This window comes from Rhinatrema bivittatum, chromosome 2 (genome assembly GCF_901001135.1).
Source record: "Rhinatrema bivittatum chromosome 2, aRhiBiv1.1, whole genome shotgun sequence".
NCBI lineage: Eukaryota > Metazoa > Chordata > Amphibia > Gymnophiona > Rhinatrematidae > Rhinatrema > Rhinatrema bivittatum.
Window position 1 is genome coordinate 280,042,495 of NC_042616.1, and position 22,840 is coordinate 280,065,334.

The 22,840-nt window shown below is 42.0% G+C and overlaps 1 protein-coding gene across 2 annotated transcripts in view; it reads right to left on the minus strand.

The window, feature by feature from the left end:
• The window catches only part of EGFR (epidermal growth factor receptor), a 383,921-nt gene that overhangs the window by 53,985 nt on the left and 307,096 nt on the right, over window positions 1-22,840 (minus strand). For both annotated transcript variants that reach the window (XM_029589569.1, XM_029589570.1), the window contains exons 16-17: window positions 19,148-19,186; window positions 15,340-15,481 (exon numbers count right to left, since the gene is read on the minus strand). In XM_029589569.1, coding sequence (XP_029445429.1) covers window positions 15,340-15,481; window positions 19,148-19,186 — 181 coding nt within the window. The remainder of the gene's footprint in view (window positions 1-15,339; window positions 15,482-19,147; window positions 19,187-22,840) is intronic.

Below are 22,840 nucleotides of genomic sequence, written 5' to 3' on the forward strand. Positions count from 1 at the left end.
CACAAATTTTAACTACAACTTTTTCATTTGTGTAAAACTGTGTGTGCATTGTGATGTTTTCACAAATGCTGTTTTTAGCTCCTGGAGAGCCAGCCTAGCTGTCAGGGCCCTTCTACAACCAGAGGAGGGGGGGAGAGAGAGAGAGAGAGAGAGAGAGAAAGAGAGAGAGACTAGCCTAGCCATAATGCCCTCATCCTAGGTATTAATATCTCTATAGGAGGCCCACCTAGTAACTCGAGGTGAGGTTTAGGTATTAGTGTAGGGGTTAGAGGCCACTTTGACATTCAAAGTGAGACGTACGAACAGAATAGTGCTCTCTTGTGAAGATTTGATGACCACATCAAGCTAGGTTGAGAGAACATTGCACAAATCTCATCTTTGGATGAGTTTTCTCACTCCGAAGGTCGCACTGTTCTGTTCGTACGTCTCACTTTGAATGTCAAAGTGGCCCCTAACCCTTACACTAATACCTAAACCTCACCTAGAGTTACTAGGTGGGCCTCCTATAGAGATATAAATACCTACCTAGGATGAGGGCATTTTGGCTAGGCGCTCTCTCTCTCTCATTGTAGAAGGGCCCTGACAGCTAGGCGCTATCTTAGTGCTTCGCAAAGGTAGTAGCGCAAATTGCGATTAACTGCCTATTACCATAAAACACTTTTCCTATCACATGTGAGGTTTAGTGCATTTTGATAAATACAGGCCTAAGCTTGTATTCTTATTATGTATTGCCACATACCAATACTTTTCCTCCATGAAGCTTCAATAGCCCTTGAGATATCTGTAAACATTTGTATCTAAGTACTGAGAAATGATCTGTCTTTACACAGAAAATAGTGGGCCTCATTTTTCCCATAGACACAGAATGGAGGAAAAGCCTCAGTGAATCAGGCCCCTTGTTTGCTAAATTAAATTCTTATCTAATTGTAAGTGAACTCTACTAGTAATATAGTCCTATTCAACGAAAGTTGAAGAAAATCTTCCGCCAACATAGTATAATCAATAACTATTCCCCAAAGGGGTTAACGCCTTAGAAGTTCTAGTAATCTCAGATTGTTTTAACCTCCTTTATTTATTTATTTATTTTTTAACAATAGAGCTAGGCAAATAAAACGTTTACTACAAAGGCCATGCTAAGAATTCTCATAAAAATGATGAAATAATTATAAAGGATATAGAGTCAAGTTTAGAAAAATTAATTATCCTGAAGTTCCTTATTTTCAGTAAGATTTCTAAATTTTCAGTTTTTCTCCAAAGAGGGAAATTATCTTGTATGAATGAATTAGACAAAGCAGAAAGTCTCAGAGTCTTATCTTCCAAATCATCTACCTTCCATTCTGCGTGTGTGCGTGCTTGTGACGGGGAGGAAGAGGGACAATTTCCTTCTGTTGCTTTGGGCTTCCAGCTCAATTGTTACTAGGACTGAGATCTGGCATCATGGACCTTCATTTGCAACTAGCTTGCGATTTTCTTCTCCGTTTTATATTATCTTCCAACTCAACTAGCCCAGCCATCACAGTGACAGCCTTTGGCTAGGGCCCTTGCATCAGGAATCCTGACCTGGTTACTTAGCTGTTGCCATTGCACAATGACTAGCCCTCTCTCACCCTTCTCCCTCCCCGGAGCTGTGAACATTGCCTCTACAACATCCCAAATCCTGGCTGGCCCAAGAAGTGGAGTGGACTTCACCCAGAAATCGAACCCCGGTCCTCCACATGGCAGTACATATCACTGCCACTGAACCACTGGGCTGGTTTTTGATTCTGGTTTGTTTTTTTTGACTGTTACACAATAAGGTGGATTTTAAAAGGCCCGTGCGTGTAAATCCCGGGGTTTATACCCAAAAAGAAACACTGACAATGGGGCAAGAACTTCCTGGCTTCTGGTGGATCCAGTACAAGACAGGGCAAATGGTGCACAATTTGCTGAAATTAGATTTGTTTCCTTGAGCCAATACACTACTGAAAATCTATTGTTCTCTTGTGCGCTTCAGTCTACGCAGAGGAGATTGCTTGATATTCCATCTCCAAAAAATGGTCTGACTAGTTGAATGGAGGGAGAGGGCATTCTTAATGGTGGTCCCAGAACTCTGGATTTCCTTGCTCCATGAGCTTCGGCTTATGACTTGCTGTAAAAGATTTAAAGCATTCTTAAAAACATTTTTATTTAGGCAAGCATATGCAATACCTGATTGGTATTAATGCAGGAGTGATTCTCTAGCACTGTTTTGTTATGCTTGCTTTTTTATGCATGTTAGATTTTATTTTTATTGATGCGATGTGTTTAAATATTTGTAAACTACCTAGTGATTTTGATCATAGGCGATTCATAATTTTTAATAAAGATAAGAATAAAAGATAAGAACTCAAGAATAGTGTAGATAGCTGGCTGGTGTCATGTTGGATATCTTGGAGCGCAAAGATAAATATTTACAATGGGAGCCTCTAACTAGACTGGCTAGCTTTTCCATTGACTGAATATAACAAATTTGCAAATATCAATGCAATAATGTGAAAGAACACAGAGGCTTGCAGTGGGCTGCCACCATTAGTTGAGCAGCCAGCAAGAGAAAAAGCATTAAGCTCTTTTTGGTGAGCATGCAGAAATGTAAAAATGCAAATCTAAACATTTGGGGGGATACAGCTTCAGTGATGTGCCCTCTTGCAGTGAAAATCCTAGCCCAGAAGCCCTGTGTATAATAGGGCAGTCCCATCACATGTGGCTGAAAGTGCCCCTATCTATCTAGACTGCCTCTCCAGCATACATTGTGCAGCTTGGCTAGAGCAATAAAGGATTGATACAAAATGTTGTAGTGTTTCAAGGTGTACAATGCAGAGGAAAAATGAATTAAGAGCTTCCCATATTTCCACACAACAGGAGCAAAGTTATTACCTAACACCTTTCCTACCGGTAGCTCTCTCTGTGGCGGAACATTGGTGAGCTAACTTTCTCCATTAATATCACATATTCAGATGAGGTTAGTTTATCCCGCACACCCCCTCCGGTGCACAAAGGGGCTCTGGTTTCACTTTGTTTCATTCTGAGTGATTACCACTGCAGCCCTCTGGCCTGGGGACCGCATTTTTTTTGACAAAGCTTTGAGCCTTAGTTTTCCTTTCATGAGGGTTGCACACTGATGCTGTCTGTTTTCGTGCTGCGGTAGCAGTCTGGGCCCCCTGAGCCCCGCCAGCCGGTTTAAGAAGCATTCCAGGAATCAAACAACGACAAGGAATGCAAGTTGTAATAGTATCTCTTGAGCATAAAAATAAGCACCACAGGGGATACCAGAGTGGCAGAAAACGCCTGCACTCTAAATAAAGCAGAGGGATAATAAATGATAAGATATTACATGTAGATGTGGATTCTAGGTTTATTCGCCTGTTTAAACCCAAGTTCAAGGCAATTTACACTGCATCAAGTAGGGCTATAGAAGTGATAAGAGGTAATAGTAGAAGATTGGTACAGTAGGCATTTTCCTTCTCTACAGGTGTCTGTACGTACGTCTATATAGATATATAGTATAAATATGCAAAGGCGCTTGAAATTTATAGCATTCTAAAAGAAAAAGAGGCCCAGAAACGTGTCCCCGTCAAGACCTTCCAGATCCGTAGACATCAAGAGCTAGTAGTCATTTGTGCTATTAGATGTAATTATTCATTGTTACAGTCTAAAGAAAAGTAACAGAGGACCGTTACTTGATATGAAAATTGCAGAGGAAATATAAAGGGTTTCCTGAAGCTCAGACTCATTTTCTGCCTTTGTTTCACTATTTCCTCCCTTCCAGGCACTGTCAGATCTCCGGCTTCCCTCTCACATCAAACCCAACAGCGATTTGTTCTTTTTCATATGTTCTGCCCATTTCCCATAGCGATTAAGGATCCGATTTTTTTTTTTTAAAGCAAAACTGCCTTTAAAAAAAATATGATTCATTTAGCAGGTAAAAGAAAGAAATCCCTTTTAACAATGTATTATCCAGTTTACTTCACATGGAAAATATGTTTGAAAGTATTTAATAAATTTTTTATATATTAGAAATTTCTGCTGATACACCAGGCATAAAATTAAGTTTAGGAAATGTTATGTTGCAAAAACAAAGTAAGATTAATAGAAAAAAAATACAAATGAAATTTTCCCAGTACTAACATCAAGTCCATAAATTGCAGGAAAGATATTAAACAACTGAGCCATAATACATCTAATATTTAGATCTATCTCTGTCTAAATATATCCAATAAGATTCAAAGAATTATTTAAGAGTCAGATTTATCATCCAACATTCTCAACTATATAGGTTCATAAAAAATAAATATATTCCCTTGCAAGGGAATTTAATAAAAAGGTTGCCCCGGTGCTGAACTCATGTCTTGGAACTGAGAACAGCTTTTCTCTGAAGCTGTGTCTGCCTCCAGAAGTCAGGAAAAACACTCACTTTACCTCCTAAAAAGGAAAGAGATCTATTCTTGAAAAAACATTTCAGAGCTAGATCCCTATTCTTTTGAAGAGCAAAAGCAACAACCAAGGATTCTCTGGCCAAAATATCTAGATGTTTCTAATAAGGCAGATACATCTAAACCATGAGAGGAAATTAACAAATCAGCAGAATCCTCATGAATATTTGAAGAATGCCTTTGAAAAGAAATATAATATACCTTATATATTAGTGGGATATTTTGAGATGGAATCTCTAAATTTTCTATAAAATATTTCTTACTCATCTCATAAGGAGATAAACATCTGCTCCATGGAAAATAAAAAAAATATGTTATTAGGAGTAGAGGAGAGTCCAGTAGCTGCAACTGGAGCAATTCCCCATTACCCATCCACGCTGGCTCCTGAAGCTATTATGTCATCAGCTTCATCAGACAGAGTTACTTGAGAGTCCACAGGGAGATCCATGATTAAAGATGGTTGTGAGGGAGGAATTCAATTCTCGGGGCTCAACAAACATTGCTTGGAGGTGATATTGAGAAGCCTTCAACTGTTGTCCCTCCTAAAGCTTGCCCAATTAATTGAACTATAGGGGAAGTGGCCCAAGAATCTAAGGGTCCTGCCATTGTAGCTTCAGTCACACTGGGAGAGGGCATATTCTTACCCTTACCCCCCCCCCCCCCCCCCCCCCGGTGAGTCTGCTGAGACTCAAACGAATGGTAGAAAGTTACAGTTTCTGTAGCCTTCCAAGTGTGCCACAGCTCTCAAGGGGCACGCCCCTTTGGCTTGCACTTAGGCTGTGCACCATAGACACACTGATTTTATGTGCTGGAGTCGATGCTGGTGTCAGTGTGTGTGTGGGGGGGGGGGGCACAGCTCTTCCTCCTCTTGCACACCGCTGGCTCAGAGCTGAAAACACTGCTGCTCCTCTCACCAGGTCCTTCCTTTGAAAGTATTTTTAAAGCTTCTGCTGCTTAGCGATTGCCTCCATTATTCAATTACAATTCTGTAAATCCGGCATTATTTACCACATCTCCTATTTCTAATGGGGGCCTATTCACTAGTACCGTGAGCTTTCCGTGTTAATTCAGTAACACACCTTTGTGAACAGGACTGTGAAGACGATAAAGTTTCTGCTACTTTATCAGTGCTATAACACATGCAAAGTATGAACCCAACATGACCTGCTAGAGACCTGTTAGATGTGCCCCCTAAAGCAAGAAGATTTTTTTTGTGCGTGTCTTTTTGGCCATCTTTGTGGCCTTTTCTCCCCATCTCCCCCCATCCCAGGCAGGGATGCAACCCCGACGGGAGTTCGCTGGTTTTCTCAGCTTTCTGAAGCTCAAGCTTTTGCGCCAGTGGTCGACGAAGCTTCCAGCTGGCAGTTAACTATCTGCTGATGGGACATGAGGACAGATTATTGACTGGTGTTTTGTTTCCCTTTTTTTCTCTGCCTTCCCAGTAGATTTTGGATACCACCATTTATGTTCGATATAACTGGGGTTACACTATCTTATTGTACTATCTCTAGGAAGTGCTTTTCTTATTGCGAAGACGCTTATGGTAGTGGGGCGGGAATGGGGTCATTTGCACACCAAGTGATTGCCCTTAGTTTCATTTGGGGTTTATCTAGTGGGATTATGGGGGATATTGGGGGTGGAAAAATGGGTTTCTTCATTTTTCTCCAACTTGCTGCTTTTGAGTCAACTTATGTATTTTTTTTTCTTGTGTGTCAGTTATCCCTTTAGAAGTGTGATGCCAGAGGTTTAGGTGGTGACCTGTGCTGGAAAGGTCTCTCGCCTCTCTAACTGATTTTCACTCTCTCTACTTTGGTTTATGGGGGAACTGTGGTTAAATGTGGGAACAGGGCGTTAAACTCATTACTTGGAATATCTGTGGGATAAATTCTGTCGTTTAAAAGGACTAAAATTCTCACCTATTTGAAAAAGCACTCTGCAGCTTTTGCTTTCCTAAGCTTAAATGGGACTGGGTGGGTTTGATCCATTTTGCTTCGGTTTCTACAAAGTCCACTGGAGTTGCTATATTAATGCATAAAAAAGTCCCGATTACCATTCAGAAAGAGGTTAAGGATCCCAATGGTCGTTTTTTGATACTGGTGGCTCTTTTTAACAAAAAGCCTTTGGGGCATATACATTACAAAGTACAAACACTTTTAGTCAGATCTATCATCATTTATTTCCTTATGTAGACCAGGGTTTAGTGGTGGGAGGTGATTTCAGTTTGGTTCATGACCCACTATTGGATAAATCTCACCCGGCTAAAGCAGACAAGATTTCATGGGGTAAAGGCATATCTTTTCTGGAGGATTCGTCACATTTGGTGGATGCCTGGAGGGTGCTCCATCCCTCCGAAAAGGATTTCACCTACTTATCAAGAGCCCACTCTACATATTTCAGACTAGATTAAATTTTGATAGGTCAAGATATTTTCTCTAGAACCACTGATGCTCATAGAGAAGGGATTTTGATTTCTGACCATGCCTCTGTTTGGTTAAGGCTTTCTTTTTGTTCTGAAGACCAGTTGTTTATGGGCTGGCATTTTCCCCTATTATTTGGTGAACGATCTCCATTTCCAGGACTCTTTGAGACATAAATGAAAGGATTTTTGAGACTAATAATACGGTACTTTCCTTTGATCCTGGTTCTATTTTGGTATACAGCAAAAGCTGTGTTAAAGGGTGATATTTCATATATTGCACATAGGAGGTGGGTTCTTGATAAACAGGTGTTACAGTTAGAATCCCTTTTGAGAAAAGCAAAAAGTATATTGTTAAACGCTAATACCCCTGTGCATAAAGAAAATTATATAGCTACACAAGTAGTGTTGAATTCCCTACTCCATCAATGACTCACTAAAAGTAAACAGTACTATCAGTTTAAGCTTTATCAATACAGTAATAAAACTGGTAGACTCCTGGCCAATTTGATCAAAACCAGTCGAGGCTCCAAATATATTTCAGCTTGGAAAATGGAGACAAGGCGTTTAATAAATTTTAATAAGGAGATTCTTCATTGTTTCCAAAATTATTATGCTGCATTATATTCATCAGATAGCTGTGACATGGCAAAACGCAAACAACTTTGCAAGAAATTGAGGATCCCTAAATTTTCTGATGAGCAATTAACATGGCTCAATAGAGCAATTACTAGTGAAGAAGTCCTAGTTGGTATTCATCAAGCTAAGTGCTTTAAATCCTCAGGCCCTGATGGGTATAGTTCAGAATTTTTTAAGGTCCTCATCGATTCTATATCAGTACTTTTAAGTTTAGTATTCAATGCTTTGATAGATAAAGGTCAATTTCCGGCGCATGCCAACTTGGTACACATCACAATGTTGCCCAAGCCTGGGAAGGATCCTCTTTCCTCTTCTTCTGACAGGCCTATATCCTTATTAAACTTTGATCAGAAGCTTTTTTCTAAAATATTGTCTGATAGATTGGCGGAGCTTCTTCCATCCATTATATGTCCTGGGCAAGTTGGATTTGTTTGTAGAAATTCAGCATTAACGAATGTGCGATCATTATTAACAGCTATAAATCTCTGTCAACGTTCAGGAGAGCCCTTGTTTGGTAATTAGCTTTGATGCTGAAAAGACGTTTGACAGAGTGGAATGGGGCTATTTATTTTATGTTCTTGACCGTATGGGGTTGACCGTTTTTTTTCTGAAAGCTATTCACTTGCTTTATTCCCAACCAGAAGCTGTAATTACGACCAATGGCATGCAGGTGGAATTATTTTCAATCACTAGGGGAACCAGACAGGGGTGTTCTTTATCCCCTCTTATTTTTAGTGTCTTTGGAACCATTATTGGCATTTATTCATAATTCCAAATTGGTGAAAGGGATGTTACTAGGTACACAGGTTTTTAAGAATGCCGCCTTCACAGATAACATTTTGATTTTTCTCACTAGCCCGGTACCATTCCTAAAAGGGCTGATGGGCATATTTAAATATTTTGAGGCCTTCTCCAGTTTTAAATTGAATGCTGACAAGTACGAAGCGTTAGCATATCCAGATACGTTGCCGAGCTCTTGGGGTATAGTTTTTCTTTGTGCTGGGCAGACAAAATGTTTTGATACTTGGGTCTCCAAATTTCCCTAGATGTACCAGCCTTTTATGATTTGAATGTTTGTACCTTAGTTGCCACTATCTGAGACAAGCTGCTAGTATGGCATGATTTGCCACTTTCTATGGGAGGCTGAATAAATACTTTTAAGATGGTCTTCTTTCCCAAATGGTTTTATGTTTTTCAATACCTACGCATGCAGTTGAAACAAAGAGACAAGAAGCTCAAAGATACTTTACTGAGGAACTATATTTGGCGGGGAAAAAAGCCAAGGATACCCTTAGAATGGTTAAAGCGGAAATGGGTGCAGGGTGGTATGGGTCCCCCAGATTTAGAGACTTATAATCACGACAGCCTTTTGTGCATTGTCAGGGATTGGCTTATGGACAAATCACGTTATGTGAATATTGAAGGAGGATGAGCTCTGGGAGCACCTTTGGATTTGCGTTACATTTTACAGGCTAAGGCTACTCAACTCTCCCCACAGTTTCTGCATAATATTTTTATTACACCGATAAGATGGGCAGGGTCTAGGTTATCTCAGTTGCTGGGAACTTCGGCACATTGCTCCCTTTTACTACCAATCCATGGGAACTTGGAGTTCTCGCCAGGAATGGATTCCTTTGTATTTTGTTTTTTTCAGACTAGGAGGTTAACACAGATGTTTCACTTGCTAGTCTCAGAAGGTAAGGTACTATCTTTTGAGGTATTAAAGACTTGTTTTGGGATGGCTGAGACTCATTTTCCATATATTGAACTTCGCCATTATGTCAGGTCACTTCCTAACTCAGCTTTACAATCTTCTGTCCTCGATCTTTATGATGATTTATTTCTTTTTGAAGATGCCCATTGTTTATCTCTCTCTCAGCTTCATGAAGCTGATAGGTGGAATAAGGATGGGGTATTCCAGGTTCACTCCCAGGATGTGCAATATAATTTTCGACATTTGTCAGAAGTGTCTGTCCATATGTATTACTGAGGAATACAGTATAAATTTCTCAGAAGGGTCTACGTGTCTCAGCAATTGGCTTTCTGGGCCAAACTGTCTCCAACAGATATTTGTTGTAAATGTAATCAATTTGTTAACCATTTATCTCATGCTTTTTGAGAGTGCCCACTCATTCAATTTTTTGGAGTAAAATTATGATTTAGAACATTTGCTAGACATGTCAATTCTCTTTAACCCCTTGACAATACTTTTTGCTATTTCCCAGGCTTTGACAGTTCAGAGAACTGGGAATCGATTGCTGGTCAAGAAAGCTTGTGCATTGGGGAAAAAACGAATTTTAATGCACTGGCAAAATCCTGAAGTGCCTTCGTTTTGGCAGTGGTGGAATCTTAAATCTTTTCCATAAAATGATGCAAATGGATAATTTCTTATCTCATCATTCAATTAAGCTTCAAAGGCATTTTATGCCAGTTTGGGGCAAATATGTTCAAACATTATCTCACAGACCTCGCAGTCTTATTCTAAATGGTTAGGAGTTTTGTTTATGGGTTGACTCAAGGTTCTTAAGAAATGATCTTGGGGGGTGGGGGGCTTGCTGAGGTAATATTGAACACATTATCTGAAGGTGGGACAACCATATTTTTTGCTGTTTTTTAAATCGTATGCTCCTTGATGCACATGCAGCATACGTCAAGCGATTTTATTCTTTTGCCTTCCTACCTTCTTTTACGTGATTATATACTCTACTCATTTAGAAAATGTAAAGTATTTTGGCTATGCTTGGTCTTCTTCAGAGTCGCAGGTAGGCCAAGTGTTGTACAGTGGTTTCTTGTTTAATAATAAAATGTGTTATACTAAAAAATATACAATAATATATTTTGTGTGTGAAATAATTATAACAATTCATGTGTTAATAACCCAGACATAAATGTGAGGTCAGGTACATTTTAAAGTGTGCGTGTACACCAGTGGCGTAGCAAAGGTCTCTGGTGCCCGGGAGCCAATGCATTTGGGTTGCCTCCCTTACACACCCATCCTCTCCCACCACCGCCATCATCCTCCTCTTTGTAGAAATGCTAATGGTCACAGAAACAGCAGACATTTCTACCTGTGTGTGGCTGGAAACAAATACGAAGAGAGGCCCCCGGATGCCCCCTGCCTCCTTGCTATGCCACTGGCCTACACTGTTCTGAAAAATGCTTACTTGCACACGTGTTTGGGGCCACCAGTTCACCTAGATCCTCTAGCACTTTGCTCTGAACCCCCACCAGTTCATCCAGACCTCCCACACTAAAACTGCAGACATAAGGACAAGTCCAATTTCAATTGCACGAGTCAATTAGCAGGTTTAAAAGTGTTTGGACGAGTTTGGTAATGCATGCACGCATACCTCTTATGAAATAGCGTCTTGCGTGCGTACTTCTGAACCCTGCTCCCATATGCTCATAGACCGTCCCTCCCCCCCGTTACAATTTACACGCAGAGTTTATAAAATATCATAGATGTGTAGACGTGCTACTTACATGTAAATGCTATTTTTTTACATGCACCACCCCTGCAAAAGACTTTGAAAAATCCCTCCTTAATAAATATATTCATTTTCGATACAGATGAAGAATGAAAGAAAGGGGAGCCAAAGCAGAGGAAGGGCTATAACCGAGACACAACTCGAGCCGCTGTTTTGAAGAATGTGTGCAGTACTGGGGAGGGCTGAGGCTGTAGCAGGTGCCACCCACAGCACAGGAAAGGAGGGGGGATCTGAACCCCAGAACTCAGCACAAGCATGCCATGCCGACCGCAAATAAAGGGCTGAACAGAGAGGGCGATCTAGGCCGAGTCTCCATCAGCTATGCTGGGGGACACGCTGGCGAGTCCCCCAGCATAGCTGGGAATGTTGTTTTGAAGGGCAAAGCACTGCATGGTTAATGCGTTACAGCACCACAGCGCTGGATTTAGGCCCAAGCTAACAAAGTTCCAGCTTTGGGCCCCAGAGTAAGAGGGGGTTGCTAAATATACATTTACTAAATTTCTGGTTTTGCATTTTTTTTTGGGGGGGGGGGGGTAATGCTATGGGACCTCTTTAACTTGACATAGCTTTGGGCTTCGGAATGTCTTAATCCAGCCATGCAACTGCTGCTGCTACTTGCTCCTCCAATATTGCAGGACCAGACTGAAGGGTCCTAACTCTTAAAATAGTTCTGCTGCAAAGAAAGCTTTTTAAAAAAAATCAAGGACTTAAGTGTGCCTTATGTTTGCAGTAAACATATGACTTGGATTTACAGTGTAGGCCAGAACTCAACAAGAAAACCTTGCACAGAGGTTAGCAGATATCCACAGGTCATCAGGGACTGACTTCAGACTGAACTGTCATTTTCGCCCTTTTGAACTTCAATAGTATTGCAGAATTTGTAGTCTTGATTTTTCATGAGAAGTGTCAGACCAAATGGGTCTGTCTGAAATGGGATGGTATTATAATGAAACCAGACCTGGCTGAGTCAGTCCTGCAAAGTTAATTGTGGTTTGTCTGCAAGCTCTTTTTAGTCTGTCCCATTCTCTCATTTGATTGGCCTGTGATTTTTTTTGTGGGCTGTGCACCGCTCAACAGCTGGCTCCACATTCTGAGGACCAGGCGAGTCAGCCCTGCTTTCTCAAACCTTGCTTGCTCCCCCCCCCCCCCCCCCCCCCCCCCATTTTTTATACTAACAAACGCTTAGATTGCTTTGAAGCAGGAGTTGACTAGGCCTGACTCACCTGCTTCTTACAACCTGAAACCCAAGTGGTCAGCCTTTTTGGAGAACAAACTGGCCACAATTCTACGAAGTTCATGCTGCACAAAAACGTCTGCACAGAAAGAACAAACTGTAGGTCACAGCCAAATATTCCCTGAGACAGACTGATATCTTTCTTTTTGCGGTATGAGAAAAAAAAAATGCCATGGGTTAATGCTTTCCATATTACATAAGAATTTTGCAGAACTGAGATCCACGGGCCCAAGGGTATTTGAGAGCTGAAGTCTCATATTGACATGGCTAGATCAAATGCGCATGCTCTACATGTCTCTTCTAATTTCTTTTGTTAAGCAGCGATTTCACTACATGTAAATGATTTCTCTTTGAAGGGTTTCTATTAGAGTCAGCCCTGGGCATGCTGAAAGCAGACATTTTCTCTCTCTTTAAAGCAGGGGCCGCAAACTACAGCTTGCAAGCCACATCTGCCCCCCGTGGCCACATTTCAACTCAACCGGCGGGGCAGGAAGCCACGACAGGAACACGCTCTGCCACCCTCGCCTGCCCTGACAGCGACACCGCAAGCACGTCCCATACTCGTGGGCCCGCATTTCCTCGATGCATAAGATCTCAGCAGCGAGGAGAGGAAGTTTTGGCCTCAGGCTTTTGAACATGTTCGCGGTGCCAGAGCCGTGAGCCCAGCAGGAAGGGCTCCCTGCTGCTCATGCAAAGTGAGGCGGCAGAGGGAAAGAGGATAAAGGGGTATGGATGCTAGGGATGGGGGAAGGAGCAGGGAGCTGATTTGGGGGAAGGGGGGGGGGGGGAGGCAGGGTTGCCAACTTCCAAGAAATATTATTTTATTACTGACACTCTATCAGAACTATCAGAAAACAAATATCTCGGGAGGGGATTGGGGGGGGAGGGGGAGTGACCCCTTCAAAATGTTTACTGAGTGGGGTGGGGAGCCCTTCGAGAATTTGCCAAGCAAGGCGTGGGGAGCAGGGATCCCACGCAGCCCACTCAGCGGTCTTAAGTGCTCTATGTGGCCCTTACTTCAGAACAAATTTCTGATACATTTGTTTATTTGAACTATTTCTAGTCCGCCTATACTGACTATGCCATGCTAGGCGGATTACAAGGCAACCATAAAACAACAGGACAGCTTTTTGTTCGTGGTAAAATTAACACCGCATGACTCTCCTCGTCAAGTATTAACTAAAATGTGCGCTATCTAATAAACAGTTCCCAGTGAATTTTCAAAGCCTGCCATTTCCATGATGACAGTGGAAGCAGAAATACAGTGCCAGTCAGGAAAATGAGGGCCTAGCCAGTGAGCTTCCGGCTCACTGGCCACAGGAGATTCCCCTGCCAGCTGCGTGCTAATGGACAGCACTAGCTATCTGATCTAACCATGACTAGTACAGACGTGACTCAGTTACATAAACACACTGCAATCCAGTCCCCAGATTATGCATTTGTGTTAGAATAATTTCCTGTCTCAATATTTCAATGGATGTTCTTAAAGGAGCTGTCTCTGAAGATTAACTTTGAAAGGTCAGATGCCACTGGCAAAAATAATCATTCCTCATTGGAGCACTGCTCTTCAGAAAATAATTCTCTCCAATGCGACTCTGCTTTTGGAAGCACAAAAAGGACACATGACCCAAAGGCAACTTGTGATATTGATCAAGACCAAAACTTTGCTTTCTAGAGAGTAGCATAATAGGAGGAGGCACAAATTCCAATCCTCAACTCAGTGTAGGGGCTGATATCATGAGCGGAAAATAGAGAAAAACGGCTTGTACATTCCCTCAGCAGCTACTGAGTAATTGTCTAATGTACTATACTTAATTTAAAAAGATTTATTTCCCGCTTTTACATAGTTCAAGGCAGGAATACTTTAGCTTATGCACTGTTTCTCTTAAGTCATAATGTGCAAGAATATTTTTTTTTCCCCGAGTTTTAGTTCTGGTGAGACTTCAGTGGATGAAAGTAGCAAACATTTTTCAGTAGAATTCTAAATATAGCTAGCTGTGTTTCCTTGTTAAATTCCTATTTGCAAAAAAAGCATAGGGTAATTAAAAGTCAATTGATTGGTTGTCCATCCTCCAATGACAATAGTTTTGGTGTCTGAATTCATTTGTTAGTGTACTGGAGGAAAGACCATTTGGTGAAATGAGGGTAAAGACCTTTATGGAAGGATAGAAAAACTGCACCAGATTTATAAGCAAACACATCCCATTACTTCTGATGGCAATAAAAACGTTGGCGTAAAACTCTGGAAGCACACAGTGAGAAATACCATGCATTGAACCTTCATGAACCCTATGATCTTGTTAAATAAATATCAGCACTATGAAAAGAGGAAAAGGAAACGGTACAGAAACATGATTTATCCGGTAGACAATCCATGCTTACCAATCCAAAAGATACATTATGAGCCTTGGTTCTCCGCTGCATTCATTCCAAACAAATCAAATTTACTTTTCCAAACCCAGAGATGAGATACCCATGAAAGGCTCATTCTTTAAGAATACGCAGCTGAACCACCAACAGTTAAGTTTCAGTTTAACTGCTTTCCCACAAGATTCTCAAGCTGAAATATCCACTGTTAGTAGTGTTCGCTCCTAAACCAGAGGACTGGACTCTGAAGATGTTCATCAGAGCTAAACAAAGGGTTTTCTTAGGTCATCAGAATGCAATGTTTCCTGATGTGTCTAGGCTAGGCATAAGTTGTTTCTCACTAAAATTAACAGGAGTTGGTTAATTCGCGAGCATCTTTTGTTCTGCAATTTCCCTGCCAATGTGAGAGGAAGTGTTTTTTTTTTTTAACCTGACCAATTACACTTTTTCTTATTGGCGAGGGTTAAACCAACCAGCAATGCAGACCATGGGTAGAAGCGTATTTGGAAATGTTTTGAGGAATTTTTATTTCTTTTCAATTGCTTTTTTTTTTTTTTTTAAGGCTCCCTCCTATTGAGCTCTAATAATATATTACTTGTTGCTATCATTACATTTTCTTTGTCATTATGTTTATTTTCTATTAAATTTTACTTATTTCTGTTTGCCATAGAAGTTTCACATAAAATTTTTTTTTTTGTTTTATGATGAATATTATAAATCCAATAAAAAAAAAAAAAGAATACATACCTCCCTTTCTTGAAGTAACCTGCGCATTGTACGCTTCCTCTGGATGCGGATCCGGCGCCAAAAGAAGCCAGCAGCCAGGCACACCACAAGGAATCCAAGAATTCCTCCAACTATTCCTGCTGCGATGAATGGGACTGAAGATCTGGATGACAAGAAGGAGACCAAAATAACTGGTTACACTGCCCTGCAGCATATCATTAATATACAAAAGCAGAACAAACAACACACTGTGCATGTATGTGTCGCTCAGCAATCTCATCCGACGACGGTCACGGTCCAGACTCATTCAAACCACAGTACTGTATGAAGCCTGCTTACTAGTGGCAGGAGTCTGTATTCTGATTTTAATATTCATGCCCCATAAGGAATTTCAGTTGGGCTAATTCCAGCAAGTGCAGCGATGGCGGCGAACTGGGGATACTGAAGAGTTGGTCTCATGAGCCTGGCAGCACAGAGGCTTTCCTCCTCCCCATCATACATGCTTATTGTACAGCCTCTGCAGCAGCTGCAGTCAGTATTTAACATGCAGGGCTATCACTGCAGAGTCTACTTTGCAACTTCCCTGATTGGGGGGGGGGGGGGGGGAAGATGGAAGAAAGGTAGTAAAAAGTGGTATTGGGTTCTGGTCACTGATGCTCTTCTGCTACTGTCGTTGACAAGCATAAAATATTTTAGGACTCTTAAAATAGCAATTTGCTAAATACTTTCACAAGTACCAAACCAAAGCCTGTTTTTCATAAGTTTACCATTCAATACAGATGGTGGGCTATTTATTAAAGGGGACGAGGGAGGAGGGATGAGGAGGGACTGGGGATAAGTAGATTTCTACTCGCAGTGGGAGGAGGACGGTATAGAAGGAGGGGTGCTGATCCATGCCATATATTTTTTTTTGTCTGGTAACCCACTGTTGTGTCACTGGGGTGGGGGTTGGGGGGGGAATAGAGCCGATTAAGTGTTGCCAATGCTGTAAAAAAAAAAAAAGGCAATGTAGCCTGGTGCTGGGATCCCTTACCCCAGAACAATGGGCCATGTTCCCAGATAACCCTAACTATGCTTATGACCTCGTCTAGGGTAAGGTGAATAACTCATTTGGCTAATCCCAAATTTCGGAGTCAACTAAATAAGATGGTAACTTTCAAACATTTAATATGCGTGTGTGGGTGAGCTGTGTAATGTTGGGTTTCAGCCGCGCAAATGAGGGAATTTTATAACAGGCACACAATGCCATGACCAGTTCTAGGTCTGAGAGAGAGAGAAAGATAAGTAGGGAGTGCATTGTACAAATCATTTCCACTTTTACCTTTCATTGCTCCAAATGACAGAAAATCTTCACTGATGTCAACTTGCTGTTCATTTCTCTGACTGTGTATTTAAAACTGCCCCCTCCCAAAAAAAAAACTATCCCACCCCCCAGATCTCACCCTGAGTTATTAGTGCCCCCTCTTACCATGGTATAAATAGTAAACTTACATAGTCTCTACAGAGGCTTGCTCAGTCTCTCGCTCTCCCCTGCCCTAAACCACCATTTGCGATAAAACCCTTTATGGTTGGTAACGTGCCTGTGCTGGATTAATCAGCATGCAATGCAAAAAATAGCACAGGCACAATACACTTATCATTCATTGCAGAAATTACCTATGTGATATGGGAGCAGGGAAATTAGCCTAACCACACCCCCTTTTTTTAAATCACGGGCGCTATTTCCGCTATATTTGTGGCATTTTGATGAATCCAGGGGTAATTACTGGCAATATTCAAACATTGGCATTTATCCAAATATTATTAACTCAAAAGTTATCCAACTAATTGCTTTTGAATACTGACCTCCGAGTTTAGTAAAATAAGGGAAGGGATTACAAATGGGAAAAGAAAATATTTGGATAAACTTGATAAAATAAAGAATCATTATTGTCAGTTCGTCAGTGGTGATTTTCTTAAAAAAAAAGAAAGGTACTGTGTGAAAGCCAGCAATGGTCTTCCCTTTTTATTGCAGTGGGGAAAAGAAGCAATCAGCCGCAGTTCAAAATGCTTTCAAGGCAATGAACTGCTGCAATGTGGCAGAACATCAGCACTGAACAGGGCCCATTTACGCTAAATATAGCTTATCAGAGGGCAAGTTTTATAGAGCGCCACAGTTTAAATTTTAGAGAGCAAGTGGGGTCCGGGCAGGGAGATGGTTGCTGAATACAAGTTCAAGCTGTTTATGTGCAGAATCCTAATGGAGGTATTTCAGTCTGGCTTAACAATCTCTCTGGCCGTATTCATATCCTGTTTAAAAACTCATCCTCTTTGAAGCTGCTTTTAAAGTCAAAGTGCTTCTCCACCATAAATACACTTCCCACAGCGACCTGTTTGCCATGCATGCTTGTCTTGACTAGACTGCAAGCTCCATGGAGCTGTATTTGCTCAGTGTTGAATATGCCTGGAAGCGTTTTGGAAATGATAAATAACAGTATTATAACCAGTAAGGTATGTCTCTTGGAACATGGTGTATCTAGGTTCAGTAATTAAAATTAAGAATATATTACAAGTGTTAAAAAGACACAAGGCACAAATAGCGATACTTTGCGAAACACATTTAAAAGATTCCTACCCACATATGTTACTTACTTATGGAGCAGCATGGCAACACATGCTCTTCTTGTTCCAAAGGATGCAAAAATGTAGCTCCCTACCCCGTCCTCATTTCAGTTTCAAATGTTCTAAATCATTTAAATGTTTTCTTGGAGCAAACATTATACTCTTAGATATAGCCACTATAAACCTAACTTTCAAAGCAATTCACTGTACTGCGTTTGTGCAGGTAAGTGGACATGTAGAGATTTATCCTAGTACTTTACAAATTGTGCGGCAGTAACTGCACAGTTTATAAAATACCAAGCGTGAGCTGCCATTCCGTTTTACCAGTTTTGTCCCCAGTTTGCCCAGTAAAGAGAGAGAGGTCTTCCCATCCCCCCTGGTTTGATAGCCTTCAGTCCCTCTCCATCCTTGTTAGCCCTGAGGCTTAAAACCCCGCAGATCTGCCTAGTTTTCTTTCTTTTTTAACTGCACGTCGTCCATAGCAGAAGTAAATTTACACGGCAGGGGTCCTCGGCACGCGCCGGGTCGCGTCGGAATTTCCGCGCTTAGCTATGGCTCATGCCCCGCCACGCCCATGCCATGCCCAGGCCGCAGCAACGCCCTGCCCCTTTTTGTAGATGGGCATGCTGCAGGAGACATGCACATTTTGTGCTGGCTTTTAAAGATCTGCTCGGTGCACACAAGCCCGACTTATTTGCCCATCCTCTAATCAAGGTACATGCCAGGCTTTAAAATTCACCTTAATGTGCAGCCACAATCAGTTTGAAAGTTACCATCCCTGTGAACAGGGGGTTCAATCTGCTGCAATAATGAGGTTAACATTTTTTAAACCAGCAATTTTAAACAAGCAATTTGCACCTTTTTGGTAAATAAGCCACACCGTCTATTACAAAAGAGCTTAGATTAGAAAACAGAATGTAAGTGCCAGTCATAGTCAGCCAGAAGAAGGATTCATTCCTGGTTTTAAAACATGTAAACATATCCAAAATTATAATTTTCAATATTTTAATGTATAATTTATTTTTTTTTTGGGGGGGGGGGCATCTAACTTTGATTGCCTGCACGATTAGATTCTTGCAATGCTTAACCACTGCGTGCACTTCTGTTTAAACCGTGAACCTGCCAGAGGAAAAACGTCTCCGTGCACTAAGATTCTGCAGGTCACAGATTTGCACCAATGAATATCACTGGGCAAATTATTATGTTCACTAATTATAATGGGAATTACCTTGCAATAGCACAACCTTCAATGCCATGTCCCGTACATCTGAAAAAAAAAAAAAAAAAAACATTAAAAAGGAAATGACTTGATTATTTGCTGTTGCTTTAGAACATTTTTATACCCGTGGTATTGCAGTGTAACAGACTGTCCAGTCATTGCCATTAAGCCCTGGGTGAACCATTAGTAAAGTTGTATCACTGCAGGTTAGAGAACGGGGAGGAGGTTACCATTCAAATACAGCCCCTCCCCCTTTGAGGGTGCTGGAATGGTCAGCCCCCTAGGAGGCAATAAAAGCAGCTCTCTACAGAGAGACTGGGGGCAGTCCCTTACGGTTTTTGTTTGGAGATAAGTGGTAGTGAGGAGTTTTTCCGAGTTGTTTGTTTTTTTCTCAGGCCCAATCAGAGGAGTCAGACGCATCCTGCCTGGGGATTCTGATCAGAGTCGGGAGGCTGTTCCTTTCCTTCCACTCGCTGGCTGGTTGGGATTTCCCCTTGGGTTGATTTTTTTTCAGGCGGTGACACTTTTTTCATGGTAGGGAGGCCTTGTGAGGCCTTGGGTACCAGGTGGGCTCAGGGCACGGAAGGATCTGTCCCCTCCATACCCTCAACAAGGAAGGAGAGGTGTATTGGCGACCTGCTGCCAGGAAGAACTCCGGAGGTTAAATTCTGTTGAAGGGGGAAGGTTTTGAGCTGCAGGAGGAAGATTTTTGGCTGCCCCCCTTCCTTCCTGCAGTGGAGTAGTCTGCCTGTTCCAAACTGATCCCTCACATCTGGGAATTCTGAGAGCGTGAAACAGGAGAATAAACGAAGATCACCAAACCACGAGTAAGAGCAAACTGAGGCCACTGAGGACACCCATCAGGAGTCTTCATCCCCTGGGTAGAGAGGGGAATAACTCTCTGTGCAAGGTTTTCCTGCCCAACCAAAGGATGCCCTGCCCATCTGGGAACGCCACTTAGACAAGTCCTGGAGGGTGGATGTTTCCCTTTCCGGGCATTGACGTTCATGCACAGATAGAGGGGGAGGGAGGACTGTAAGAAAAAGGATAAACAATTGTGGTGCTGAGGATATTTGTTATTACTGCCATTTTTCAGCCTGATCGCCCACCAATAAAGAACTTTATTTTGGACACTAACCCAGTGACACCTTTGTGGTTTTTGAGCACAAACAGCACACACAATGAAACACCTCTCTCTCTCCCAGGGATCAGGACGTACGAGAAAGGCCCCTTTGTCACTCTGGACCTTGAAAGGGTTCCCTTTCTCCCATTTACAAAGGATCTACCCCTGGGGATGAAATGGGCTAGTCGAGCCAGCCAGAGGTAACAACCCCGAAGAGACAAAAAAAAAATCTTTTATGGCTCCATGGGAGTGCAGTCTGCACCTGGGGATGGGGTTACAGTAATGGAACCAGGGCTGGCTTCCAGAACCTCCACAGAGACTTTCACTTTGAAAATGAGGCTACAGGTCCATGCAAGCTGCCCAGGAACAATGACATTTGCCTCTTACACACATAAGAAAGAAAACATAAGACACTTCAGAAGCCCCAAAAGCAAGGGTAGCAATGAGTTTTTCTTTCTTTTTTTTTTTCTTAATAGAAGATTAATTAACATTTTTGCTTATCAAATCGCACATGCTATACTATTTCTAGATAGATTACAAAGCCAAGAGCATGCACAAATCTAATTGTTCAGCTACAATGAGTGAATGAAAAAGTCCTGGAAGAAGAACAGAGAGAGAGAGAGAGAGAGAGAGATGAGACTTGATCTGTGTATGTTGGCACACTTGTCAATAAGGAGCTGGAAAAAAACCCCTGTGATATCATCTGCAGATGTACATTTGTCACTGTAATTCTATTTTATGTCATAACAGACCACAATCCCACGGTGCATACAGGAAGTTTGGTTTCAAGAGTACAGCTCTTGTATTTTAGCTGTAGTTATTCAGATCCAGATTTTACTAACTGCTTACAAATAAATTATGAATTGCTACTACACCATCAGTCCAAATTCAAAAGCTGCTCCACTCTTCCCAGGTGTCTTGAAAGCTATAAGCACGTGTCCCATCCTATTTGGAATGGTGTGTGTGGTGGTATCCAACAGTGACATAAAAAGGCAATTCATATTCTTGGCTGCCTCCCAGGACATGCTAAAGCACAATCTGCTCTACAAGGCTCGAAAAGAGCATAGAAAGATAGAAACAGAGAAATGTGAAGGCAGAAAAAGATCAGACGGCCTGTCTAGGCTGCCCATCCGCATCCACTAATTCAGCTTAAAATTTCTATCACTCCCTCAGAGATGCCATGTTTATCCCATGCTTTCTTGATTTCAGATACTGTCTTTGTCTCTACCACCTCCATAGGGAGGCCGTTCCATGCATCCACTACCCTCTCTGTAAAGAAATACTTCCTTAGATTACTCCTCAGTCTACCCTTTCACCCTCATCTCATGATCCTTCCTTCCAGAGCCTCCTTTCCATTGAAAGAGGCTCACCTGCATGGATATCTTGGGGGTATTTAAATATTACTGTCATATGTTTTCTATCCTGCATGATGTACTTCTAAGTTTTCTTGTCACTTCCAATTACTTGTTCATATTGGGGCAGATTTTAAAAGTTACACACGCGGCCTATATTTGTGCGCTACCCGGCGCGCACAAATGTACGGCCTCAGAGAGAACTTTCCTTCCCCCCCCACCTTCCCCTCCCTTCCCCTACCTGTCCTGCCCCCCAGCCCGAAACCCCCCCCGTATCTTTGTTTTTGAAGTTACGCCTGCCGAGTGCTGTGCCGGCGTGCGATCCCCTGGCCGCTATGCTGGAGTCCTCGGCCACGCCTCTCAAACTGCCCCTGGACCACCCCACCACGCTCCCGGACTGTCCAGTCACGCCCCCAGACCGCCAAGCCACGCCCCCGTCCCGCCCCCTCAGAAAAGCCCCGGGACATACACGTGTCCCGGGCTTTACGTGCGCCGCCGGGCCTTTTGAAAATAGGCCGGCATGCGTAGGGCTTTGAAAATCTGCCCCATTGTATATAGGTCCCTTTTGTTAAGCAGCAATTTCACTACATGCTCTAATGAGCTAGCTTCATATTAAGTGATAAGTAACATAGCGCTACTTAATATGATACTATCGAGGTCCATATTCAAAGACTTTGGGTAACTTTACAAGTTACTCGGAAAAATGCTGAGATTGCAATATTTATTTCTTCTGACCTGCTAAGTTTCATCGAGGTAATTTGTCACCCACACAAAATTTACCCGCATAAACAAAGGAAGTGTTGGGGGTGGCCTGGGGATGGCGCTTCCCATTAAGCTGGCGAGCACTGATATTTAGCGCTATCCGGCTGCAGTTAGCCAGGTAAGTTTTGTCAGAAAAATCACTGTCCTAAAATTTCCTTGGTAGCTTTAACTGGGTACATTCAGCACTTCCCCGAGTATATTCCACTGAATATGTGGGTAAAGGTGCCCTGTTTACCGCCCTGCTGAATATGGACCTCTTAGTAAGTGACAGCAGATAAGACCATCCAGCCCATTCAGTCCAAACTGAGACCTTTTTCTCTTGAGTTTTTTTACCACTTGGGTAGATGAGCACACAAACTCCCATTTTCATGCCACTTTATTAAACTTGAAAATCGTTTTTCAGTTATCACCAGTCAATGTACAGCAATCAATAATTACAATTACAAAGCAATTACTCAGCAAAAC